The sequence below is a fragment of the Hermetia illucens genome, chromosome 3 (assembly GCF_905115235.1).
Source record: "Hermetia illucens chromosome 3, iHerIll2.2.curated.20191125, whole genome shotgun sequence".
In the NCBI taxonomy this organism is placed as follows: domain Eukaryota; kingdom Metazoa; phylum Arthropoda; class Insecta; order Diptera; family Stratiomyidae; genus Hermetia; species Hermetia illucens.
Window position 1 is genome coordinate 72,363,052 of NC_051851.1, and position 24,635 is coordinate 72,387,686.

The following is a 24,635-nucleotide window of genomic DNA, read 5'->3' on the forward strand; positions in this document are numbered from 1 at the left end:
CGAAAAAAGACTATTTCCACTGTTTCCAAAAGTGCGTTTTATCGGACGGGGATTACTTTGAAGGGGATGAAATTGATTTGGGAGAATAGATAAAGAATTTACATTTTATAAACAAATTAGCCTTACTTTTTGATCACAGGAGTATATACGCGGTATTTTATCTCTGGGAGTGTAGTACTTTGACATAAAAAAGCCAGCTTGAACCTGCTATAACTTTGTCAATGGTAGAAGAATTCATACCAAACTAGTACGCTGCTTCATATTAAAAGCAAAATGACTGCAGATTTTTACGGATCTAGGATGAACTTAAGGGGGCTCATAGTAAATGGAGAAAAGTGCGTGTGGCAGTCAAATGAATAATTTTCAATACAACCTTAAAAATACAACCCTAGATTGCCTTCTTCAAAGCCCTATATCAAGATATATCTCAAGAAATCATCGTCTAATAATTTTAAAATTTAAGACAACTAAACAATTGCATCCTCCAATTTCCCATTGGATAGAGTGATGGATAAACGATAAGGATTTCAAGCAGAATACAGATACGTACCACTACCCGCCTGGCACCTAAACTCAAATGCAGGCATAACATATATATATGTACGTACTCACAGGCACAACAGGATCTTTAAAGTAAAAACCCTGAAACCTGTCGGAGTAGATACGAAATAATGTCACAATTTGCAGTAATAAGTTCCCGGGGAAGATTGATGTCATCGTTTATGGGAAGAGCAATTACTCGGTTTGATGAATGGCAATAAGATTATTTGTACTTATCGTCACTGTGCGGCGTATCCTTGTTGTCCTTGTCTCTGCTAAGAATTTTGAAGCTTGGAAGCTTTCCGATCCGTATGATTCCCATTAGACTAATTTGTGTCAACGAGAGAAGTTTACTTTAGATGATTTTTTGCTTTATTTTCCTTACGTTCGAGCTGCTTAGGGGAGAATGTGGAAATTGATGATGTTAGCGCCCTGTCTAGAACTGGGAGAGTAATAGAAATAATTCAATTTTCAGAAACACAGTCAACAGAATCCATGAGGTTACCTAGTCGTAAGCAACTCACTATACACTGTTACCTATTTGATGTTTCAACCTTTCATATAATTTTAGATCCCTTTCTGGTGGAAGAATCAATTCCACTTACGTGTCATATACAGGCTGTTCCGTTGACGATGGTGGAAATTTTAATGATGGATTACGCCACTCGTTCGAGGCAAATTGTTCTGCCTCTATCTTTTCCGGTCACATAGTTATAGGATTTTTCATGAAAAGTGTCAAAAACCTTGACCTGCCCAACGAAATCATAATTTTCCGTAACCCCAATGATTCAATCTGAGACTAAACTTTCATGTAAATCCAAACTTTCCCATTTGCAAAAATCGCTGTTCGAACTTTGAAGAAATTTCAAAATCAATATTTCATCTAAATTTCAAAATGCAATATTGTAACGGTACTTCAAATTTACAAACCTGGAAATTCGAAAAAAAAATACCTCGTTATGTTGGCGTTGGGGCGACATGGGCTTAATTATGAAAAATTTATGAATTTTACACATTAAATGAAAGAAAACTTGGTTTTGGTGATTGCTGATTGTTCATGCCAAGAAATTGCTCTCATATTCTGGTGAAATTGGAAAAGAGCCATTTACTGCGTGCTTCTGGAACCAAAGCCAGAAACACAGTAGATCTACTATAGGCAGTACCCTTACAAAAATGACCCCACTTGCAAATATGCTTGCAGAAGCTTATCTATACACATCAGAGACCCTAAACAAGGAAAAGGCATAATCTTGGTCAAATCGTATTGGTAAGAGAGAGATCGGTGAGCTTTTGCTATTCTGGTACTACGGCGTGCTCACCCATATAGCAAAAAGTTGTTTCACGTATTCACTTATGCATAAGCAAAAACTTGCCACCAATACATTGGCAAGTCCGGGCGGTATGTCAAACACAGCTGATCGGGTTTTCGGTACATCTCGCTCATCCTCAAGGGCAAAACAATTTGAAATCGTGTGTACTCGCACTGATTTCCCCCCTTGAGGGGCAAGGGGGAGTGAGGTAGCTGTCTAGTATCTAACTGTGGCCAGAAACACAACAGCGGAATACTGCGTGCATGCGCAGTGAGAGAGCTATCAAATGAAGTTCATTACACGGATTTATATGAAGCAATATACAAGTCCGATGCGCAAGGTGGCGTGGTGTGACAAATAATAGTTTGTTGACACTTCACGTAATTTGCAATACGGCGGCGCTTTTCGTTTTCAAATCGTTACTTTTGAATGTAATTAATTTGAATGAATTCATTTTGTGAACTTTGGAAGGCACTATTTACGCTGGAAGTGCTAATTACTATTTTTTTTTTATTTTACTTAATTAAAATAATGTACAGAAAATAAATTCCTTATTACATATTGTCCTCAGAGGGAGAAGCTAGCAAATACTTACCTTACACTTAAAATTAAAGAAGGAGACAAAGTCAAAGAACCCAAGATGTAGGGACCGGCATAGCCTTGGGATCTGGGAATGAAAGTAAATCTCAAGCTCCACGAAAGGTACTTCAAAAATGTCCGCACTACGTGTGTTGTCAGAGGCGGTGCGGAAAGTAATATTCGAGTTGGCAGAGCAATCCATCGGGCAATTGCAGAGTTTGAAACGGGTACACATATCAAGAAAAATAGGGCGTTCCTGCAGGGAAGGAAGATTGAAAGTGCGGAGTCGTGACGGATAGTCAACCCGTGGAAGGTTCTTTTTGTAAAAGAGGGTCAGCGTGAATTTATGTTGTACAACTTAAAGAGCGCGACAGTCACGGATGCGGAAGGGGGACCAAACTGCACAGCAATATTCGAGGATATTTCCGACAAGGGAGTTGGAGAGTGTTAAGCAGGGCTGAATTGAAGTAAAGTCGGAGAAGGAACGTAGGATAAAACCAGACATTTTGGAAGCTCTAGTGATGCTGTCAGCGAAGTGGGAGTGGAAACGAAATTTGTCGTCGAATATTACACCCAGGTCTTGGAAGGAGGCCAGTAGTGTAAGGGGCTGTCCACTAAGAGAATAGGGAAAGGTTATTGGGGAGTTTTTAAGCTAATAGCGCATCCAATGTTAGAGCAACGCACCAGATTATCAAAGCTGGAGGGTAAGAGAACACAAGCCAACAGAGACGAAACAGAGGGAAATAATTTAAGGTCATCTGTGTAAAGCAAACACAAGCAGCTGAGGGTGGAGACGAGGTCATTGAAAAAAAAACGGGAAAAACGGCCAAGTATAGAGTCTTGGCGAAAAGCAGAGGAAGCAGAAAGGGAACGAGATAAATCACCATGAAAAGACACTCTGCAGGAATGGTGTGAGAGATAGAAGGAAAACCAGGAGATCATTGAGGGAGGGAAGTGGAATAGGTAGAGTTTAGAGAGGAGAATATTATGGTCAACGGCATCAAAGACTTGGAGAAATCAGTGTAAATAGCATGTACCTCCTCATGAATTAAATCATTTAGCAACGAATTTGGTAAAGACCAGAAGGTTTGAAGCCGTAGATCTATGTCTCACGAAACCGCAATGAGGTGACCGAATTGCGCGATCAGCAAGTCGTTGACGCATCTTTCGAGGATTTTGGAGCAAGAGAAGGGTCTCCGCTCCTGAGTATAGGGATGATAAGGGCCTCTTTCCAGAGGAGGGGAAAGTAGCATTATTCTAGACTTTTGTTGAAGATTATACACAGAGGGAGGGAAATGTGTTTTTTACAGTTAAGAAGGAAGAGGTAAGGAAACTAATCGGGATCAGGTCCGACATTGGAATAAAGATTACCAATGAGGAACTCAACCATTCGAGGCAGCGTTAAGTGAGCATGGTCTGCGTCATTCTTAGAAGCCCGAAACGTCTTCCGCAATGCATGTTTCAAGCGAATGAAGGATCTCCGTTGTGATCAAAGTTGTGTACGAACGCAGGCAAGCAGGGGAAGAAGGGACATAACTGGAAAGGAGATCGGACAGGATTTTATAAAAGGCATTGTAATTATTAATGTCACTAGCATTAATTAGTGCTTCCATAAACTAATTGAATAAACTTGAAGATTATTTACAATGTCGTGATTTTGTGCGCAGACAATCGACTTGTGTGCATATTTTATATAAAATCATACAATTAAATGCCACCAAGGATGCCCATACCTCCGGCTTAAATTCAATTTTTATGAATGGGACTAATATAAGTGACATTAATAATTACCACTTGCAACGAGACGTATAGGCTGCCTTTATCCAGATCGAGCAGACGGTGCGAGATCTCGGGATGCACATCAATGGAGGTAAGACAAAATATATGGTAGCAATGTCAGCACCAAAAACCAACCAACCAACAACATCAAATCGCACTGGTCAAACGGGAAGAATAAAGATAGGAGACTACAACTTTGAGACCGTTGATAGTTTTTCCTATCTAGGGTCGAAAATCACAACCGATAACAGCTACGACGATGAAATCTACGCACCGTTATTGGCTGCCAACAGAGCCTATTTCAGCTTACAAAAACTGTTCCGCTCAAAACGTCTCACCATAGGGTCAAAGCTCTTACTGTACAAGACTATGATTTTGCCAGTCCTTATGTATTCCTCGGAGACTTCAGTTTTTAGCAAGAAAAATTACGGCCGCATTCGAGAGAAGAATCCTCCTGAGAATTTTTAGCCTTCTACATGAGGATGGACAATTCCATAGCCTACGTAACGACGAAATCTATGAACGATATCATGACCGTCAGGTTGTGCGATGGGCGGGTCACTTAATCCGTATGGATGAGGATGATCCCACCCGGAAAGTCTATAAGGGCAATATCTATGGTAGAAAAAGAACACGAGGCAAACCCTGCCTCAGATGGAACGATGACGTAGGCCAGGACGCCAGGTAGCTTTTAGGGGTATCGAATTGATGGACCTCTGCGCAAAACCGGGATGTATGGAGTTCCTTATTAAGGCAGGTATAGACCGGTTGTTGCGCCGTTGATGGTGACAGGCTGTCCTGCATGCCGCTTATTCTCCGATTACCATTTCAGATGAATCCATAATATTTGTATTATGCAAATTTCAGCTATGCAGAAATGGCTCGAAACGATCAAGCTTTTCCCGCGAAGGTATCCATCATCTACTCATAAATGACATAAGACCATAAATTCGTTGTGACTCATTCGAGTCATACAGATGCTAGCTGCTGTGTTTGGAATTGTAATCAAAATTAAAAGTGAAAGTAAAATCTGATTTAAGTTATTTAAAAACTGGCCAGAAGTTTTCGAAGTTTAAGTCGTCGAACATTTAGTGTATTTATTGAAAGAAGTCTCGGAAACACAATAAGCCATGAATAGAAGAAAACGCATCCACTGCTGATTTACAGGACGAATCGGAGAAACCAACGCACTGACACTCAGGTCACAAAGAAGGTGAGAATTCCTTTCATTACTATCATCGATGTACCTCGGGATTCAGTTATAGCGACAATAGAACAGTTAAAAATCGATAACTACTCGCTTAAGTTGTATTTTCCTCGACAACATTCAAGACACGGACAAATTAAAAAAATATTCAATTTCGAAAAAAGTTTACTTTTGTACTCACTTATCAACAAGCAGATCTTCGCCTTTTCAAGGTAGTTCAGTCAGGTCCGGTAGGGATAATCGGCGGTAGTCGTCTGACTCTCGTAATGGGCAGCATGGCATTGAAACCCATAATTATGGGGCGGTTCGAGGTCTGGGTGCCACTCCCCCAGCTGCAGCTCCGTTACAACCTGTGGCAACCACTTGTGTATAGAATTCTCGAAAATGGATCCTTTATATAAACCGGGCATTCCCAGGCTCTATAAATCTCCAGCAACTTCGAGGATCCTACCTCAAATCAGTGATGAGATTGCAGCTCGGCTGTGTGTTGATATGTCACTGCAGCAACTACAATCACTTGTGTACTGTAGTGCAGTTACGGCTGCCCGATTGCATGGTCAGAAGATTCGCTTTCGCGTTATTGATTTAAGTGACCGAAGAAATCCTCCATGGAAAATTCGTCTCCAGACGGATCCAGAATGCAACATACACGAGAAACCAGCGGAGTTTTTTCAGATCACTCAACGAGCACAACGAAGCGTCCAGGCAATGCAGTTTTCATTGAATGAAGTGAAACAATATTCAGGTGGACTTTAATAGTTACCCGCCGAAGGCACCCGCCATACCACTGCGCCTCGTATGACTTTTGTGGATGTTACCGAAGAGGAGGTTCGACCAGCCATGAACAGCTCAAAGAACTAGATAGGTCCTGTTCAGAATCAGATGCAAAATTTCTGGTATAAAAAATTTACCAGTATTCATAGTCGATTGGCGCATAGCATACATCAGGTCATTAGTTGGCCGGAGGAATTTCCACTCTTCCTTACTGCGGGGATTACCTACATTATCCCTACGAAGGACACGGTGCAAGGTCCGCAGACACAAGACCGATTATTTGCTTAGTAACCCTCTACAAATTCATAGCGTCCATTATTAGTGGAAGGGTCAATGCGCACCTCCAGACTAACTATTATACATTCTGTTTGACGAGCAAAAGGACTGCCGAGTCGGGTCACGAGGTTGCAAAGATCAACTCATTACCGACTCAGTAGTTGTAGGACAAGTAACTAGAGGCCAAAGAAATCTCCTCAGTTGCTACATCGAGTATGCCAGAATTCCGCATACTTGCCTAATCGATGTCCTATGTATCTAATAAAGTTTTTTGCGACAGTTATAGAAGGGAGACATACCACCTTATCAGTGCCTAAGGATGCCAGTATCTCAGAGCCCATCCATATATGGGGAGGCATTTTCGAACAAGATTCGTTGGGCCCCCTTTGCTTTTGCATGGTAGTGAATCCCCATGTTTACGGAATGATGCTAGATACTGGTTTTGCAATAAAATATGGCCTACGTGCTAATGCGCAATGACACATTTGATGTACTTAGATGACATCAAGTTGTATGCTGGTACTGACGCCAACCTTAGAAGTCTGTTACAAATAGCAGATCCGTTCAGCCATGATATTCGGATGGAATTTGGATTAAACAAGTGTCGAATCCAAGCCATCTGCCAAGGTCACCACGAGCCTCATGCCGGACATAGCATTGGTGACTTCCATATCCAAACATGACAAATATGACCAAGACAGACTTCTATCATACAAATACCTACGAATTCTGCAAGGAACCCATGCTCGAGTGATCTGAAGGATGCTCTGCTGTCCGAACTCCTGCGACCTGTAAAGCTGATGCTGAAATCATATCTCTCGAGGAAGAATAAAGTAAGCGCGTGACATCGGCGGCAGGGCGTAGTTGACGTGGCTTTACAACATCATCGCCACGTCGATTGCATGCACCTGTTTGTAAGGCAGATTGCGGGCTGACTCCACTTAACTTGAAGAATCGATCTTTCAATTCTCTGAGTGGGGTGAAGTCAGACCAGAGCGGATCGAACAAGGGAAGTCAAAGGCAACAATAAACACCTGAATTGCCAGTGGTTCAGCGTTAGGGACGTTGGGCCATCTCATTTTTGCCTGCACTGTGAGAAGTGGCCAGATCTCCCATGAGGCGCGATCCCAGTTGACGGATTTGGGCATACCTATGTATCTGTAAATATGTGTTCATGCACTTTTCTTTTCTGACTGTGCATGGGCTATTGTGTGCTCATCTCTGGTGTGTGGGCCATTATGGCTATTGGAAGGACACCCAGAAAATAAAACCAACATGGACGAATTCAGAAGGAGTAAAGTTACGGTGCAAGGTCTCGGAACCCCAGTACCGGCGGCTTTTGGGAGTGAGTAAGCGGGCGAATGATGGGCTAAAAGAAGATAGCTGGCTAAAAAAAGCGATTCCGACACCCATCGGATTTGATCAAGAGGTACTGCAGCAGCAGCAAATAGATCCATTCAGGTGAAGCTCATAAATTTTACGATCTCCTCCAATACCGGCAAAAGAAAGCTCAGTAATTAAAAACGCCAAAGGAGTCAGTAAAAAGAGTAATCTTGCCAATATTCATCGAGAACAGAGCCCTGACCCAGAAGAACTACCTTTATGCAGCTTGGGACTAAAATAGTTGAGCTGTCCGAATTCATCAAGGACAAGCACAACGTGCACCAAGCCATTAAGAACGTGGTGAGAGCCATCAGAGTGCTTTACAATAGGTCCCAGGAAGAAGTAAGAAAGCCTAAGGAAAAGCCAGACATCCCAGCCCAACAAGTGACACCAAAGCACAAGGTCATCGATCTTCGATCAAGTAAGCGAGTTCGAGACAAGGCAGACGAGGCACCAAAAAGGAAAAAAAGGAGTATTGACCAGTCCAACAAACGGAATTAAATGTTCAGAAGGGCTAAAGTGCCCAAAGTAGGAACGTCGGCTAGCGACGCGAAACCGAAAGAAAAACAGAGCAGTGGTTGGACTAAGGTCGTGAACAAGGAAACGAAACAAGAAACCAAAGGCGGGAATTCGCCCGGAGGCAATTGTAATCTCCAGCAGAGGACATCTAACGTATGCGGAGATACTGAAGAAGGTGAAATCTGACCCCGACCTAAAAGACCTAAGCGAAAATGTCAGCAAAATCCGGAGGACTCAGAAAGGGGATCTCATGTTTCAGCTAAAAAAATCAACCGTGGGAAAAACTGACGGCTTTCGTAACCAAGTTTTAAACTCACGCAGTTCGTTCCCAAAAACATGAGATCTATATCCAATGCAAGGATTTCGATGACGTAACACCCAGAAAAGAGATCTGCACTACCTTGAAGCAACAATTCAAGTTGGAGGAATTCAGCGAATGAACTATTGTGAGCCTAAGAAAAGCTTATTGTAGTACTCAAACGACCACAATGCGACTGCAAGTGGAATCAGCGCAGAAGTTGTTGGCCGTGGGGAAGGTTCGGATTAGATGGGTTGTTTGCCGACTAAGGGAACAGATCTCTTTAAAGAGGTGCTTCAAATGCCTAATATTTGGACATCTGCGCAATCGGTCCGATCGATGTCGAAGGTATGGGGAGGAAGGTCATATTGCCAAGGAGTGCAATAGAGGCCCGAAATGTATTTTGTGGGAAGGAAAAGAGGGACGGGATAACCGGGAAGTGGTAAATGCCCAGAATTTAGAAAGGCGTTAAATGCTGTGAAAAAATGACGTTAATACACCTCAATCATTGCAAGGTTGCACAAGATTTGCTTGCGCAGACCACTTACGAATCCGCAATGGAGGTTGCTATCATTAGCGAACCGTACAGAAATCTTGACGGTGGTGTATGGGTCACAGATTCGACTGGTTGAACGGCAATATGGGCGTGCGGTCGTCAAGCCATACAATATACCATGCGCCAGGCGTCTAGTGGCTTTTTGTGTGGGCAAAAATAAGCAGTATACTCATATACAGTTGCTACGCTCCACCGAGCCTCATACTTCCTGAGTTTGAAGACCTGTTAGACGATCTTGTTCACGACGCAAGGAGACGAGGTCTAAAGATGATAGGCGGTGACTGTCGAGTGGGGCAACAAAGAGACTAACGCAAAGGGGGAGGGAGGTGCTTATTAGAAGCATTTGCCCAGTTACATGTAGTTCTGGCCAACGAAGGCGATGTAAACAGTTATAGGAAAGGAGGAACTGGTTCAATTGTAGATCTGACTTTTGTCAGGATAAAGATCTCCATGTTACACAAAGCATCTCCAAGGCATGTGTCGCGTCGATGCCTAGGAGATGCTCATTCCCCACCAGAAGCCCCAATTATTGGTGGAATGGTGAACTTAGTGAGCCTTCGATCGAGCGTCCGGTGAATGGGACGGCAATGCTACCAATCACCAGGAACGAGCTGCTGGAGACCTGCAGTCGAATAGGCGACAGCAAAGCACCGGGTCTGGACGGCATACCGAATAAGGACCTCAAACTTGCCGTCGAATGTAGACCGGATATGTTCACGAAGCTGGTGCTGCTGCCTAAGACTGACGAACCGCTAGGGGAACTGTCCTCCTATATGTCTTCTAAACACTATGGGGAAAATGTTGGAGCGGGTTATTTATAATAAACTACTCCCAGTCGTCGAGAGCCAAGGGGGCCTTTCAGATAGGCAGTATGGGTTCCGTAAAACCAGATCAACCGTTGATGCCATTAAAATGGTTACTGGCTTGGCCGAAAATGCAATTCACGGAAAGGATTGTACCAGGAAATATTGTGTGGTGAAGACCCTGGATGTGAGAAATGCATTCAACTCGGGCAATTGGAACCTTATACGAAAGTCTCTAGCGATTGGTGTTCCCACCTACCTCGCCGCTGTTATCGATAGCTACTTCCATGAGCGAACACTCTGGTATAATACCGATGATTGACCCAAGGAGTACGTTGTCTCCGCGGGTGTCCCACAGGGATCTATACTGGGCCCACTAATGTGGAACATCATGTATAATGAGCGCAAAGCAATCAGTGTTGTTAAGGCTTGGCTGCAGAGTGCAAGCGGTCCTCATCACTAAGCGCCGCAAAAGAAATTACGCCTGCATTAGAATCGGGAATCATACCATCACTTCCAAGCCGTTATCCCGTTGGGGAGTTCCGTCCCCACGTACTCGAGGAGGGCGATCAGACTCGAGTCTGCAAGGGACTCATCTGAAGTGGCTCTGCCACGAAGCCTCACCGAAGGTTATCTAGTACCATGGGAACCGGGATGGCCCTCTGCAAGCATATGCTCCTGGAGAATTCCTGGAGGATGTGTTCTCGGCCCGGTTATTTGCGGTTGGCCCCCTAGTGGGAGTTTCATATTGGTTGTGGTTATGCCTACATCGCGGGCAGAGCTCCTCGGAGCTCAAGCGTGGAGTTGCGCTGTACAACTCAGGTGCCGTACTCCTTAGTTGCAGCAGAGGAGTTAGATAGGTCTCGCATCCACTGGTATGAACGCTGAGCCTGCACTCAGTATAAACCAGGACCGCTGTGCTTGCATGGCGGGGTTCTGATTGTGGACCCAAAATCAATCCGTGTCCGAAGAGGACCGTGGGATTATGCCTTTACGGCAGGTATTCACGTTAAACCCCCCCCCCCAGGACTTTTATCACTTCCAAGTCGGCCATCAAATACTTGGGGTTGATGATAGACGGAAAACTCAGTTTTAAGCAGCACATAAAGTATACTTGCAAAAAAGCATCCACCACGAGTATATTGGGTAGTGGGCTTTAGTGCACACTCTGCCGTGCCCAGGCCAGAGTTTTTTGAAGATTTCCACCTCCTTAAAAAAAGGCTGATTGCGAGCTGACTCCATTTAACTTAAAGAATCGATCTTTCAATTTTTTGAGTGGGACGAAGGCAAACCAGAGCGAATCGAACAAGAGAAGTCAAAGGCAATATATATAAACACCAGAATTGTCTGTGGTTAAGCGTTAGGGACGTTGGGCCATCACATTTTTGGCTGCACTGTTATGGTGTCGGTAAAATAGACGAACAGACATAATGCTGTATGTAAGGTGATCCATCAAAACTTTGCATATAAGCATGTGCTGCTCACGGGAATATGTGCGGTTTATGAGCAGTACTCGATAGTTCTCCTTACAGCATGTATTGGAACCGGCAAGTCCTACCTGATCGCCACATATGGCACAACAAGCCTGACGTGCTGACCTGTAGTCTACTGTAGGCGGATATCTATTAGCCAGATTTAAATATACTTTCAATGAATTTCCACAAACCGATCCCCCGTCATATAGTGGTCTGTGTGCTACTGCGGGGAGAGTTGCCCGCATGAATTAACAGGAGCAATACTTGAGTCATAGAACTTTAAAATTTTCCAGCAACAGACATCAGAAACTTCCGCCTATTAGAGAAACGTGAAACAATCATTGAACCCACCCAATTAGGATCAATTAGTTGTCATGGCTAGTAAAATTGAATTTTTTTATGACATATTCTTGAAGCATATCATCTCAAGAGTATTCTCACCAAATTTCACGGAGTATAAGGTCCAAAGTCAGATATTTACCAATAAAGCGTTATTTCGCCACAGCGCAGTAATGTATAGACTTTCGAATCTACATCGCCATTTATTCTACTTATAGTTGCAGCCACGAAAGAAGCTAGAATGGCTTGTAGGAAGGTAGATAGGTAGAGGAAATACTATGTGGCACTCGAATTGGCAACCCAATATAAGTTAAGTTCAAACAAGTGCTTTCCTCCCAGTCTAGGACTTGTAGCGCTGATGAAGGAAGCAAGCGGTTCCTAAAATATCGGTATATGCAAATATAATAAATAATACTAGCGGAAAAGCAAAAAGTCTATTTTAAATAATTTAATCGCTAAAAACACCGTAAGGTTACACTTAGATTATATAGAAATTTGTTAGGTCAAAAGACAGCTCACTTAATCACAGTAGTTTTGCCTTTAAATTTCATTTCATTCAAAGTAATTGTCAAACTTTCTAGTATTTTATAGATCAAACCAAATGTATGAATTTAAATTGAACATTTCTTCGATTTTCCTGGATCGCTTACAGTGGGTTACAAATTTATGCGAGAAACCAGCTGCCCTATGAAACAAACCAGCTTCTAGCAAAGATTCGATCCATCAACGATCGCACAGCTGCTTCTCGGCTCGCATGACGTTCGCTTTGGCGGGAAACGCTCCATCCATCAGTTTGACAGTCAACCGGTTTGTTTACAACGTTGCGAAATTCGTCGGTTCGGTGCTAAATTGAAATCTACTTGGATTATCGCAATTGATTTCATTCTAACGCGATCGGTTAAGGTGCGGGAATAGGTAAAATGTCGATATTACTAGCAGACATAGACGCGACGTGTGCGGCTCTCGGTTATTTCGACGGTGAAAAGTACCACGCGGAACCAGATGCCATACAAGGGTTAAAAGTATGTTTCAAAACAAATAATTTGTATCAACTGGAATAACAATCTGTCTTTTGTAGCATTTAATTTGGATCCTGCGACGCGACGGGGACATTCATGAATATCGTCGCCACTTGGGTCGCGCGAAAGTCGTGCAAACGGATCTCGTTCCTATGCTTCCGGACCACATTGACGACCCCGAGTTTTCCGATGTTTTGATCCGTTTGTTAGTGATTTTAACGAATCCGACCTTGCTCTTGTATCGCAACGGATTGCCCAAGGATGGGGCGGGTCGGAAAATTTATATGGAATTGGTGGACATTCTGCAAGGGTACAAGAGTGCCTTCACATCCGGACAATTGTGGGGTGCCCTCACGGTTAAGTTGCACAAAGCCCTGGAAACGGTGAGTTTACGTGAATTAGTATAGAGAGTGAAGCGTGTCGTAAGAAATTTTTTTATAAAGCAAGTTAACGCAAGGCCAATATTCTATTTCTCACAAGATAGATGATCTTATTAGAAGTTCTTAATTTACACTTGCGGCAGCTCTGACTACCAAGTTCGGGAGAAAGCCTGTCCAAAATGAGAGTATCTTCAGTGTAATCAGATAGCTGCCATCCAGAACATAACAATTGGAGAAGTCCAAAGGAATCCTGCAAATTACCTTAATGTACTTAGCTCATGTTCCAAAAACTTTGCCGTCCCTTACGAAAAAGAAGGTTCTCTGCATCATTATCATCATCAACGGCGCAACAACCGGTATTCGGTCTAGCCCTGCCTTAATAAGGAACTCCAGACATCCCGGTTTTGCGCCGAGGTCCACCAATTCGATATCCCTAAAAGCTGTCTGCCGTCCTGGCCTACGCCATCGCTCCATCTTGGCAGGGTCTCCCTCGTCTTCTTTTTCTACCATAGATATTGCCCTTATAGACTTTCCGGACTGGATCATCCTCATCCATACGGATTAAGTGACCCGCCCACTGTAACCTATTGAGTCGGATTTGATCCACAAGCGGACGGTCATTGTATCGCTCATAGATTTCGTCATTGTGTAGGCTATGGAATCGTCGATCCTCATGTAGGGTGCCAAACTTTCTTCGGAGGATTCTTCTCTCGAACTCGGCCAAGAATTCGCAATTCTTCTTGCTAAGAACCCAAGTCTCCGAGGAATACATGAGGACTGGCAAGATCATAGTCTTGTACAGTAAGAGCTTTGATCCTATGGTGAGACGTTTCGAGCGGAACAGTCTTTGTAAGCTGAAATAGGCTCTGTTGGCTGACAACAACCGTGCGCGGATTTCATCATCATAGCTGCTATCGGTTGTGATTTTCGACCCTAGATAGGAGAAATTGTCAACGCTCTCAAAGTTCAGCACTATGCCAACGAGATAGTAATCCGAGTCGATATTGGCCCCCCTATATGTTCCGACATTTATCAAGGCTTCTCTGCATCAGAAACCCTTAAGAGGAGATAAACAAATTAGTAAGAGGGAAACACTTCTTCAGTGCAGTGCTGAAACATCATTCTACATCGCCAATAAAGCGGTGAAAAAGTCACCCTAGCCAGCGGGATCCCCGCCTTTAACCGTCCCCGTAATCAGATAGTCTCTGGCTATCAAAAACTTCTTAACGAAGTGGTTAAAGCTTTCAGTGCAATTGCAAACAAACTAAATTACGAAGAGCTCAAATGCAGCTACCATACTTTCCCCAAAATCGCGAATAAAATTAATACTTCAAGTGATTTGGAAATTGTAAATGCAGTAAATGGTGCGGATCCTTCAACATAAGATATAAAGTTTACGTAAAAACAAAGCGACTCTTGAGCATTATGCCGAGGAAAAGTGGCATAGTATGCTGGTCCCAAGCCCAGGTAAAGGAGGGGGGCTTGAGGCAACGTACTTTGTATACTATAAAGTATATTTGAAGTTATTCCACTATGCTAAATTCTACCTGATCTCTCTTGGTGACAGGTCCGGCGACAGGTCGACCAAGAAAATGCATACAATGTCGTTACAAACATGATGATTGGATTGAGTTCCAAGCCTCGGAGAAATGCTAGGGCGTTTACCTCAGTCGACGCGGCAGGACGGGCTCCGGTCCTGTCGAGAAATGGGCAAGGGTTCTTAACGCATGGACGGCGTTAGTACGTAAGTTAATCCCAACAAAACAAATACGTGTCTGCACCCTAACTGGAAAGACCGAGGATCTCGCAAGAACCCTTCGGAAAAGGCGCATTGATATCTGCGCTCTGCAAGAAACCCGATGGTCTGGTGCAAAAAGCTGCAACATTGAACGCGAACGGTAAAAATGGCTATAAACTTCAATACGGTGTTGGCATTGCCATCCCAGAGGGTTTCTATGATGCCATTAAAGAAGTCGAGCGATTCGATGACCGGCTGATGAAGCTCACCATTATATCAGCTTATCGAACTATTCACTGATGCCGAGAAAGATGCCTTCTGGCAACTTCTCGATGAAAACACTTGCAACGTGCCTGCTGATGACTATATCATCATTACCTTAATGCTCATGTGGGTGAAAAGGCAGACGGTAGTAGGTGCCATGGGGGAAAGGGGTTCGGAGCGCGCAATGAGGGTGGCAACCGTATAATCGATTTTGCGGATACCCATGACGTTGCACTTATTATAAGATGGCCCATCAACACTGCCTACATTTTATAGTCAGAACAGTAAAACGCAAATCGATTATATTCTCGTAAGACGCCAACATTTTACTACCGTCACTGATTGCAAAGCCGTTCCCTATGGGACCATTGCAATTCAACATCGGCAGTTGATTGCCGTCCTGCGAATTAAGCCACCGATAAAACAGCGTGAGGAACGTACTGGCACGCCTCGCATTAAATGGTGACGATTTCGTGAGAAAAAAGAAGAAATGATCTTACTTACGCGATTACCAACCATTATGAATGTGGAAGAATTGTGGAATTAAGTGAAAGACACGATCCACAAAGCGGCCTCTGCAACCCTTGGGGTCACCAAGCCAGGTAAGCGATACATTAACCGAGCTACTTGACTTTGCAATGGCGATATTGAAATGAAGGTCCGTGAAAAGAAACGTCTCTATCACAAGTTTCTAGACGATAAAACGCTCACCAATTGGCAAATATATAAGAATGCCAACCGTGAAGCAAAGAAAGCGTCACCCGAGCGGACCATTACAAAAGTCTTTACGATAAACTGAGCACTCGGGATGGCGAGAGAGATTTATATCGACTTGCCAAAAGTCGAAACGAATTCAGACAGGGTATCGAAGACTTCTGTTGCGTTAATGATAAGAACAGTACTTTGCGTACTAACCATCGAGCCCCAACGGATAGATGGCGAGAATATTTAAGAATTATTGCTGACATTAGGAGTTCCACCAATCAGCGCAACTGAAATCGAGGAAGCAATAAAACGATTGAAATCTGGGAAAGCCACTGGACCTGACGACATCGCATCTGAGCTCTGGAAAGCGAAGAGCTGGGACCCAACACTGTGGCTCAGTGAATTCTTTAACCGGGTTATTCAGGAAGGAAGAACACCATCTGACTGGCAAGAAAGTACCACTGTTCCATTGTGGAAAAAGAAAGGTAGTCCAGCAGAATGTTCGAATTACTGCCCGATCCGATTACTATTCCATACCATGAAGATTTTTGAAGGCATTTTTGACAACCCTATTCGCGAAATCGTTGACAGAACCGTGAATCAAGCCAGATTTGTCACGAACTGTGGAACTACTGACGAAATACACGCTGCGCGGTTACAGATGGAGCCCTCTTTACGTTGCATTTCTGGACTTGGAGAAAGCATTTGACAGTGTGCCACACGAACTCATCTGGAATACTCTACGACAACATTTAGTACCAGAAGAACTCGTACGCTGGGTTCAATTGCTCTACCACGATCCGAAAAGTAAAGTTCCTATTGTGGCGGATGTATCAAAGCCGCTTCGTGTTTCTGTTTATGTTCATCAAGGAAGCGCCCTCTTACCACTCCTTTTTGTGCTTGTTATGAACACTGTCACATGGGATATCCAACGACCAGCGCCCTATACACTGCCTTATGCAGATGATGCTTTCCTAGCATCTACTAGCAAAAGTGATTTTGAGCAGCTTGTCCAAAAATGGAATGATCGCCTCGTGCAACACGGTCTCAGATTGAATCTAAATAAAACTGAATTTTTGACTACCGATCCCCATGAAACAGGCACAATCACTGCCAGCGGCAGTGACTTGCCCAGAACTGAGCCATTTAAATACCTCGCGTTAGCGCTGTCAGCCAATGGAGCCCTGCGTTATGAAATTGATTCACACATTAACGCAACCTGGATAAAGTGGTGTTCCACAACTGACGTTCTTTGTGATTGACGTATCAACGAACGGCTCAAATCTAAAATTTACCGCCATGTCGTTCGTCCTGTCGTCCTCTTTGGTTCTGAGTGCCAATACTTGCTAACATTGGTCTGAACATCGAAGTTGATGGTAAATGACCAAAAGGCCGGCCTAAACAATGGTGACTTGATACGCTGGATGGGGAATTAAAAGCCTCGCGATTGCATTCAGGTCAGGCAGGCATTTGATAGAGCCAAATGGCGAAATCGATCACGACGAGCCCACCCCGTTTGTGAAGGAACAAGGGCCAAGCTCTTTCAGAACTCCTCATTGGAGCAGAGTTCCAAATTTCTAATAATAGCAAACCTACCTACCATTATCTCATTAACAACACACGGACTCATTTCTCGGGCCTGGACCTAACAATAATCAACAACCGCAGCTTAGGATGGATGTGTTGTACCCTGATGGTCAATATCAGCAACAGCCAATCCTAATATCACCCCCGTCTACCATCCAAAGGTCAGAATCCTATAAAGCACGCAGTTTACTAAAAAACAATCTAGTAAACAGAACACTTCCCACAGAAATAAACAGTATAAGCTCATGCCTACAGTTTGAAGTGCGTAAAGTCACCTTTCACATTAAAAACAACTCTAGGAAGCCAAAAATTTTTTATCGACGAAAAACAACGATACTACAAAGCCTTTCGTGCCACATCAAATCGACCGAGTTTTAGTTTATTCAATAAAGTTTCAGAGGAATGGGAATAAAAAGTCGGGGAGGTCAAACGTCAACATTGGAATGCCAAACACGCTTCCTCATCAGCTTCTGTAGTTCTGATTCTAAAAAGAAACAAAGATCTCACGGACTTCCGCAATTTCAGACCAATATTGCCAAAACACTCAACGCAGTGGTTATAGATTGGATGTATGGGACAGATAATGCCGCGTTGCCAGTGGTCAGGCATTGATTCGCTGTCCCATACTTTGAGCTTCAGTGGACGAACCGCTTGGTGCACCACACCACCGCCTTCATATTTAACCAGTTCGGCTGTAATTCCATCGACTCCTAGCGACTTATGGTTTTTAAACCGATGTATTACACGGACTGTTTCTTCTATCTGTCGGAAATCAGATTTCACTCTTTGTCTCGGCAAGATGAGCGTCGACGTATATAGGACTTCATCTTGCTGACTTATTGGTAAAACTTGCGCGCCTGGTGCGGTTGTTCCCTGTACTTTCTAGCTAACAGACTTGTTGGTTCTCCCAGGCAGGTAGAAAAGTCTCTACGCGTGCCAGGACATATCCCGAGCTAGTGAAGGACTAACAAAAGTCAGATCCACAATAGACCGGACCCCCTTTCCGGTAAGTATTAACCTGATTATCGTTAGCCAATATGATATCTAACTGCACGAAAGCCTCCAAGAGACAACGCCCTCTTGCATGTGTATCAGTGAACTTCCCCATTCTGTGGCCCATTCATTGAAATTATCGACGATGGCTTTGGTTTCCGTCTTTTTGCATCCAGAATCAATCTGTCCAGCATGTTCTCGAATTCGGCCAGCGTCAGGCTTGGAGCATAGGAGCTGTAGACGTATATGCCGTCTATTTTTGCTCATACGAACTAACTGCTGGACTGCCTTATACATTCCTGTATGGCTTGATTCCCACATGCTCACAAGGCCGCCCCACCTGTTGGATCTTTTACCCATACATTATTGTTAGGATTTCTATAGGGTTCGCTTATTATAGCCACTTGCATCTCTGATTCATGGGTTGTCTGCGAGAGCAGATTTTGCGCGTGATCGAGGTTGGTTTGGACCAACCTCACTTAGCGCCTTTTTGAACTCGGGACACTTGCCGCTTCCGGCAATATGCCCACTGTCCAGGTCCTCTTTCCATCATACAGCATGCATTTAGGATGCTTATTACAATCTCGAGCAATGTGACCTGTTTCACTACAACTGTCTGCATCGGCTAGACCGAGCAATCTCCCTTGAAGCATCTCTTCAATGAGATTTGCTCTCCAAGGCGACAAACTATTCTTCCAATACTGACCTTCCCGACATCCAGCAGCTTGTGCGTTGCTTCTGTTGGCAGCCGGATGGTCGCCGTCTATATACCTCTATACGCCTTTCTAAGGCTTATAATGGATCCCTCCTGCGCTAAGGCAGTGCAGATTTCAGGCTTAGAAGTGACATCATCTAGGTCCTTGCACTGGATAGTAATTTCATGTTTTTGAGCACGGACGGCAGCACTTTCTTCAAGTAAATTTTTGACTTGGCTGCTGAAGCTGTCGGCTTGGCTCTCTTCGGACCTTTTCAGTTCCAGTATGAGATTTCCCTTTTGGTTTCTCCGTTTCTCTCCCATCTACCGGACCTGCACATGTATGCGTACATATTCATACGCATCCGCCGAACATTCCTTTATTCACACGAAGGGACGCGCCTGATGGGAGATCTGGCAACTCCTCACAGGTCTGTCTGTCTGTCCGTCCGTCACATGCATTTTTCTCAGAGACGGTTGTAACGATTGACACCACTTGAGCTATCCGGAGACCGATAATACTCCCCATACATCCACGACGAAGGACTTATTTGGTAAAAACAAATAAAACGGTTTCTGTGAATATGAGTGAAGTCACCAATATAATTGCTGGGACTTCGTCTCTACATTACACTGTAATATGTCTTACATTGACTCTCTTATTCTTATGGCGTCGGTGAGTCAAATATTTACTTTCTTTACGGCCATTGTCCTCATCTTATCACGTATTCAAAATCTCCAATGAGCATAATAATTTCATTTTTTCCTAATTTTCAAAATTGGACAAAGACGCCTGTCTGGAGGTTGTAATTCCCTCCTACGACAGTGGCAAATTTAATAACCATTTTGTGTTCAAAAATTTCTTTGAAAATTCATCCTGACAAGATGCTGCTTCGTGTCCGTCGTCCTCTTGGCAAATTGTTATAGAATAACTAATGTAAGTCGAGGCAGTCAGGCGGGTCTCACTCTCACTTCCTCGGCCTTCATTGTTTATGATTATTACTTTGTGACTAGGTAGGAAAGAAGGATAGTACCAAAGGACGCAATCTCCTAGCCTCTAGCAATTATGTTCGCACCGAGCAAAAAAGAAAAAACACCGACGACAGGAGAAAACAACAGATTTTTTTTCTTGGTTCCTCCACGCAGATGAAACATATTCCTTAGCATTCTTCATAATTCGGCAGCAACGTTCATGGCCTCCGGTCATAAGTCCCAGATCTGATTAAAAATTATCTTTGAGTATTCCCAGGACTTTCGCCAGACAGCGGAACGGACGGAACGGAGCTTATTAGAGCGTATGTTGATGGCAAACGCATCCAGTTTTCTGTTTGATATTCTCCAAGATTTTTTAAGGATCGAAGGAGTACAATGGAATATTATATATGAAAAAATGGTCTGCTCCTGGCATCCATTTTTTTGTTATCAAATGGAATAAGAAATCACTTCACGCGTAGAAAACATCTTTCAAGGATGATGTGTTGCTATTTCGAGTCAGTTCTGCAAGCATGCTTCTGCAAAATGCTGGATGGGGAAGCTCTTACCCCAAAGAAGGGAAGAGAAAGCAGAGAACTAATTTCCTCATCAAAAGGAGAAAAGGAACGATGAAGACAAGCACACAGGAGATTTTTATAGCCTCGAAACATTTTATGGATAGTACAATTGGAATAGAACCCGAATCTACCTACAGTGCAGGTAGGATAACGAGAGTTAATGTTGGCAGTAAGGGGGTGACTAAGCCGAAGCTTTGTATTATTTGAGAGAACTGAAAATATCTTGTAACTTGGAATATTTCAAATTGAACAGGTTCTTCTTGAAGAAGGATTATTGAAGAATTGTAGATACAAAAAGGATATTATATCACAGAATAAATATCAAGAATTTTAAAGGAAAGAGTTGAAAATTGTAGAAGAGGTAGGATAAATGGTGTTGTTTTCATAAGGGCAGTTATGTTCGCCCAAATCCCGAAAGTTCCGGTAAAACGGAGCATGTTCACGAATATGGGTAAGTGTAGGAAGTGTAATTGCACAATGAGTCAATTGCTGACTTTGGAGATGATCTATTGATGTAGCCTTAAAGTATCAAAGTATTCAAGTTACACCCAACGCAGAAAAAGCCGCCCATATAAATTATTTCAAATTTTCTACTAAGTTGGCGCTTCTCCATTTTGATAAGCTCCCATTTTTTTGAAGTTCCCCGAATTGTTTTCTTCTACTTGTTATGCCGTTGAAAACTCAGCTTATGTGAATATCTAGTATAGGTCGATTGATTGAACAACCCAACTGTCTAGTTCAAATAGACGCTATCCTTGCATGGGTTGATCAAAGTATATCTATTCTTTAAAGGTCAGGCGAAATACAGTTCAATGAAAGCTCAGCAGGCGTTTCTTAAAAAAATCGTGAAATTCGTCAATTACAAAGGAAAATACAGATCGATTAGAAAAAACGGCTCCATTCTAGGGAAAACCACATTATTTTGAAAAAAAAACTTTCAAAATCTTTTGTAAAGACCAGATTATATTAAGATCATATTTTCAGACAAATTCAATTTCAACCTTGCAGGACCCAATTGCTTTTGTAGAAAGTTGCATTCTTTACATAGTTAAGCATTACCCTCATGTTATGGTATGGAGAAGCACCCCTCAATACAAAACTGAGTCGCTTTTACACCGCTTTCTCCACAGCTTTTCTCTTCTCTACTTATCATACTGTTCCTGCAGAGTTTCTTTTGATAGTTACTCATCCCGTTCTTTCATTTCCTTTGGTTTTCTCCAAGGTTCCATACTTGGCTCTCTACTATTCCTATTTTTCATTAATGAGCCCTCCCATCCATCCTTACCCGCCCGTCTTTCCTTTACACTGAAGACCTTAAATTATTTGACTTTGTTTTGTCTCCGCTGGACTGTGGTCTCTTGCAGCCCAACCTTGACTGTGGTCTATTGGTGCTCGGTTAACAAGTTAACACTGAATGGTAGAAGATGCCGCTGGGTGTATTATTCGCTCAAACCCACCCCAACATCCTTTTCCTACACTCTTGGTGGACGACATCTTCCACTACTGACCTATTTTCAAGACCTGGATGTAACCTTCGGTGGCCAAATTCGTTTCAATTCCCACTTCGTTCACTCATCAATCACGGTTCTGAAATATCTGGTTTTATTTATTTATTTACTATTCTTTAATCGAGCCCTATATCCTTGAATAGTGCTGTGTGGTCAACAATGAAGTTCACCTGGATCCTCTTTTCCAAAAAGAACCTTTCCTGTATGGACCATCATTCACGGCTCCGTAACGTTAATCTCTCTCCCCTGCAATAATGTCGTATCTTCAACTCCGATGTTATTTCTCACATCATCTCTTTGTGCAGGTAGCGCGGACATTTTTGAAATCCGCTACTTTTATCCCCCGATTCTGAGACTGCCGGCCCTATAACGCCCTTCAGTTTGAAGTTTTGGCTCTGCCTCCTTCTTTAGTTTTAAGCGCAATTTAAGCCACTTACTTGCTCCTCCCTCTGAAGGACAATATGTAACTAGGAATTTAGTTTCTGTGTGTTGTTCCTTAAAATAAATAAAATAAAAATGCAGGGATGCAAAAATGTATTAGGACGTTATATTGAGTGGAATTATATCAATTCGTACCATCAACCGTACCCTGTTAAAGAGAGAGAAACAGAGGGCATGCAGGAAGAAGGGAAAGGCCCGTCCTCTCTTACCCCGTTAATAAATTCCGGCGGATATCCTCCGTTAAGAGGATCTGGCGCCCCAAAGTGGGGCTATTTTCATGCCAAAACGATAGCGTTTAATTTCGAATCCTATCCTCAGAGGAGTAAATCAGGTGTGAAGGGAGAAACGGGGATCCCCTCTCTCAAACCCTGTTGAAAAATTGTCCCAGTTACCCCCTTTTAAAAGTTATGGCACTTGAAATGGGGGTTGTTTTGACATCATCGTGGTAAGGTGAAGAAGCTATGTAGGAGTAAGAGGAAAGCCCGTCCTTTCTAACATTGTCGAAGAATTGGAGGCTTACATAGAGGGCCGCTTGCCCTCCTCTTGGGGGAGGCATTGTGGGGTGTTTTAACTGATCTAGAACCTTCTTGTCTTCCGAGAGTGCAGTTGGAAAGTCCAGCTTTACCATGATGATATCATAATACTCCAACACTTGCCGCGCCATACTCTTTTAAATGAGTTTGACGGCTGTAATTTTTCAAGGGTGGTTTGTCAGAGAGGTTTTGCTTCTCCCTTCATTCCCTGCGTTATCCATGTAGGATAGGGTTCAAAAGTAAACCCTATCGTTTTTTTATGAAAATAACCCACTTTGGGGTATCATGGTAAACCTGGGAGCCTCCTCTTTCCTCATATTTTTCTCATCTTCTCTCGGTTAGGGGTAGGGCTAAAAATTGAAATTTTACCATGATGATATAAAAAACCCAGTTGATGAGCCATCACTTTCTAACTTTTGTGGAGAACCTTTCAAGAATATTGTGAGATGAGGTGAATCGGAACCAAACTAAGGAAGATACAGCGATTTAAGTAACCACGTTTCATACATGATTGAACGCGGACTCATAGTTTGAATGGCAAAAAGTTGCAGCTGTTAATGAATAGTGCTAGGATGTTTCGGATGCCATCAAACCTATCTATGAAGATCTGACCAAAGATGCCCTCCTGGAGCGATGTGTCGAAGGTTCTACCCAGAACAACAATGAGAGTTTGATACAACATATTTGGAAAATCTCTCCAAAGCACTTGAGTGGAACCTCTATCATCATTTATGTTGCAGCTTATGTGGCATCCTGTGTCTTCGATGAAGTTTCTTTGCTTTACCCACCTTTATGCTATGTATGAGTGTCAGTAGTGGACCAATCGATAAGCCGAACGGAGCCGGGAGCTGAAAAAGATAGTAAAGAAGCCAGGATTTGTCATAGACAGGAGCCAAAAGATGCTTTAGACATCATGGATGATAACAGCATCCTTTATGAACCTAGTATCGATGATTCAGTATGAGCTAAGCCGATAAAACTCACTTCTGAACGTTTTATTCCATTTTTTAAATGTTCAAAAACTTCAAAGCGTTTTTCCCACAACTCACGCTTTTAAAGTCGGTACCCATCATAATTTCAAAATTACTGAACCAATTCTTTTGAAATTTTGAGCACTATTTCTGTACATAATTTATGAGAAAACGTTGGAGAGTTTTTCTCAAATTTGTTAATATTTTTAAGAGCGATTGTCACGAATTTTGATCAGGTTTGAAGAGGGTGATCTCTTCCCCTCTCCCTCTCATAAACTTTTCACTCCCCTCGGGATGCAGTTGAAAATTGGACTTTTACCCAACCCGCAATCTAGTTGTCACTCATTTTCATTGTGTAACTTCCATTGCCACTCCCGCCCTCTTAACACGTTCAGGGATAATTGACCATCTAGG

The 24,635-nt window shown here is 43.0% G+C and overlaps 1 protein-coding gene across 1 annotated transcript in view; it reads left to right on the forward strand.

Annotated features, from left to right (window-relative positions):
- Nucleotides 1–12,405: 12,405 nt before the first annotated feature.
- The window catches only part of LOC119651054 (protein timeless homolog), a 543,993-nt gene continuing 531,763 nt past the window's right edge, over nt 12,406–24,635 (forward strand). Inside the window, exons 1-2 of the mRNA XM_038054383.1 lie at nt 12,406–12,860; nt 12,917–13,240. Of these exons, the coding sequence (XP_037910311.1) occupies nt 12,759–12,860; nt 12,917–13,240 (426 nt within the window). The 5' untranslated portion in view covers nt 12,406–12,758. The remainder of the gene's footprint in view (nt 12,861–12,916; nt 13,241–24,635) is intronic.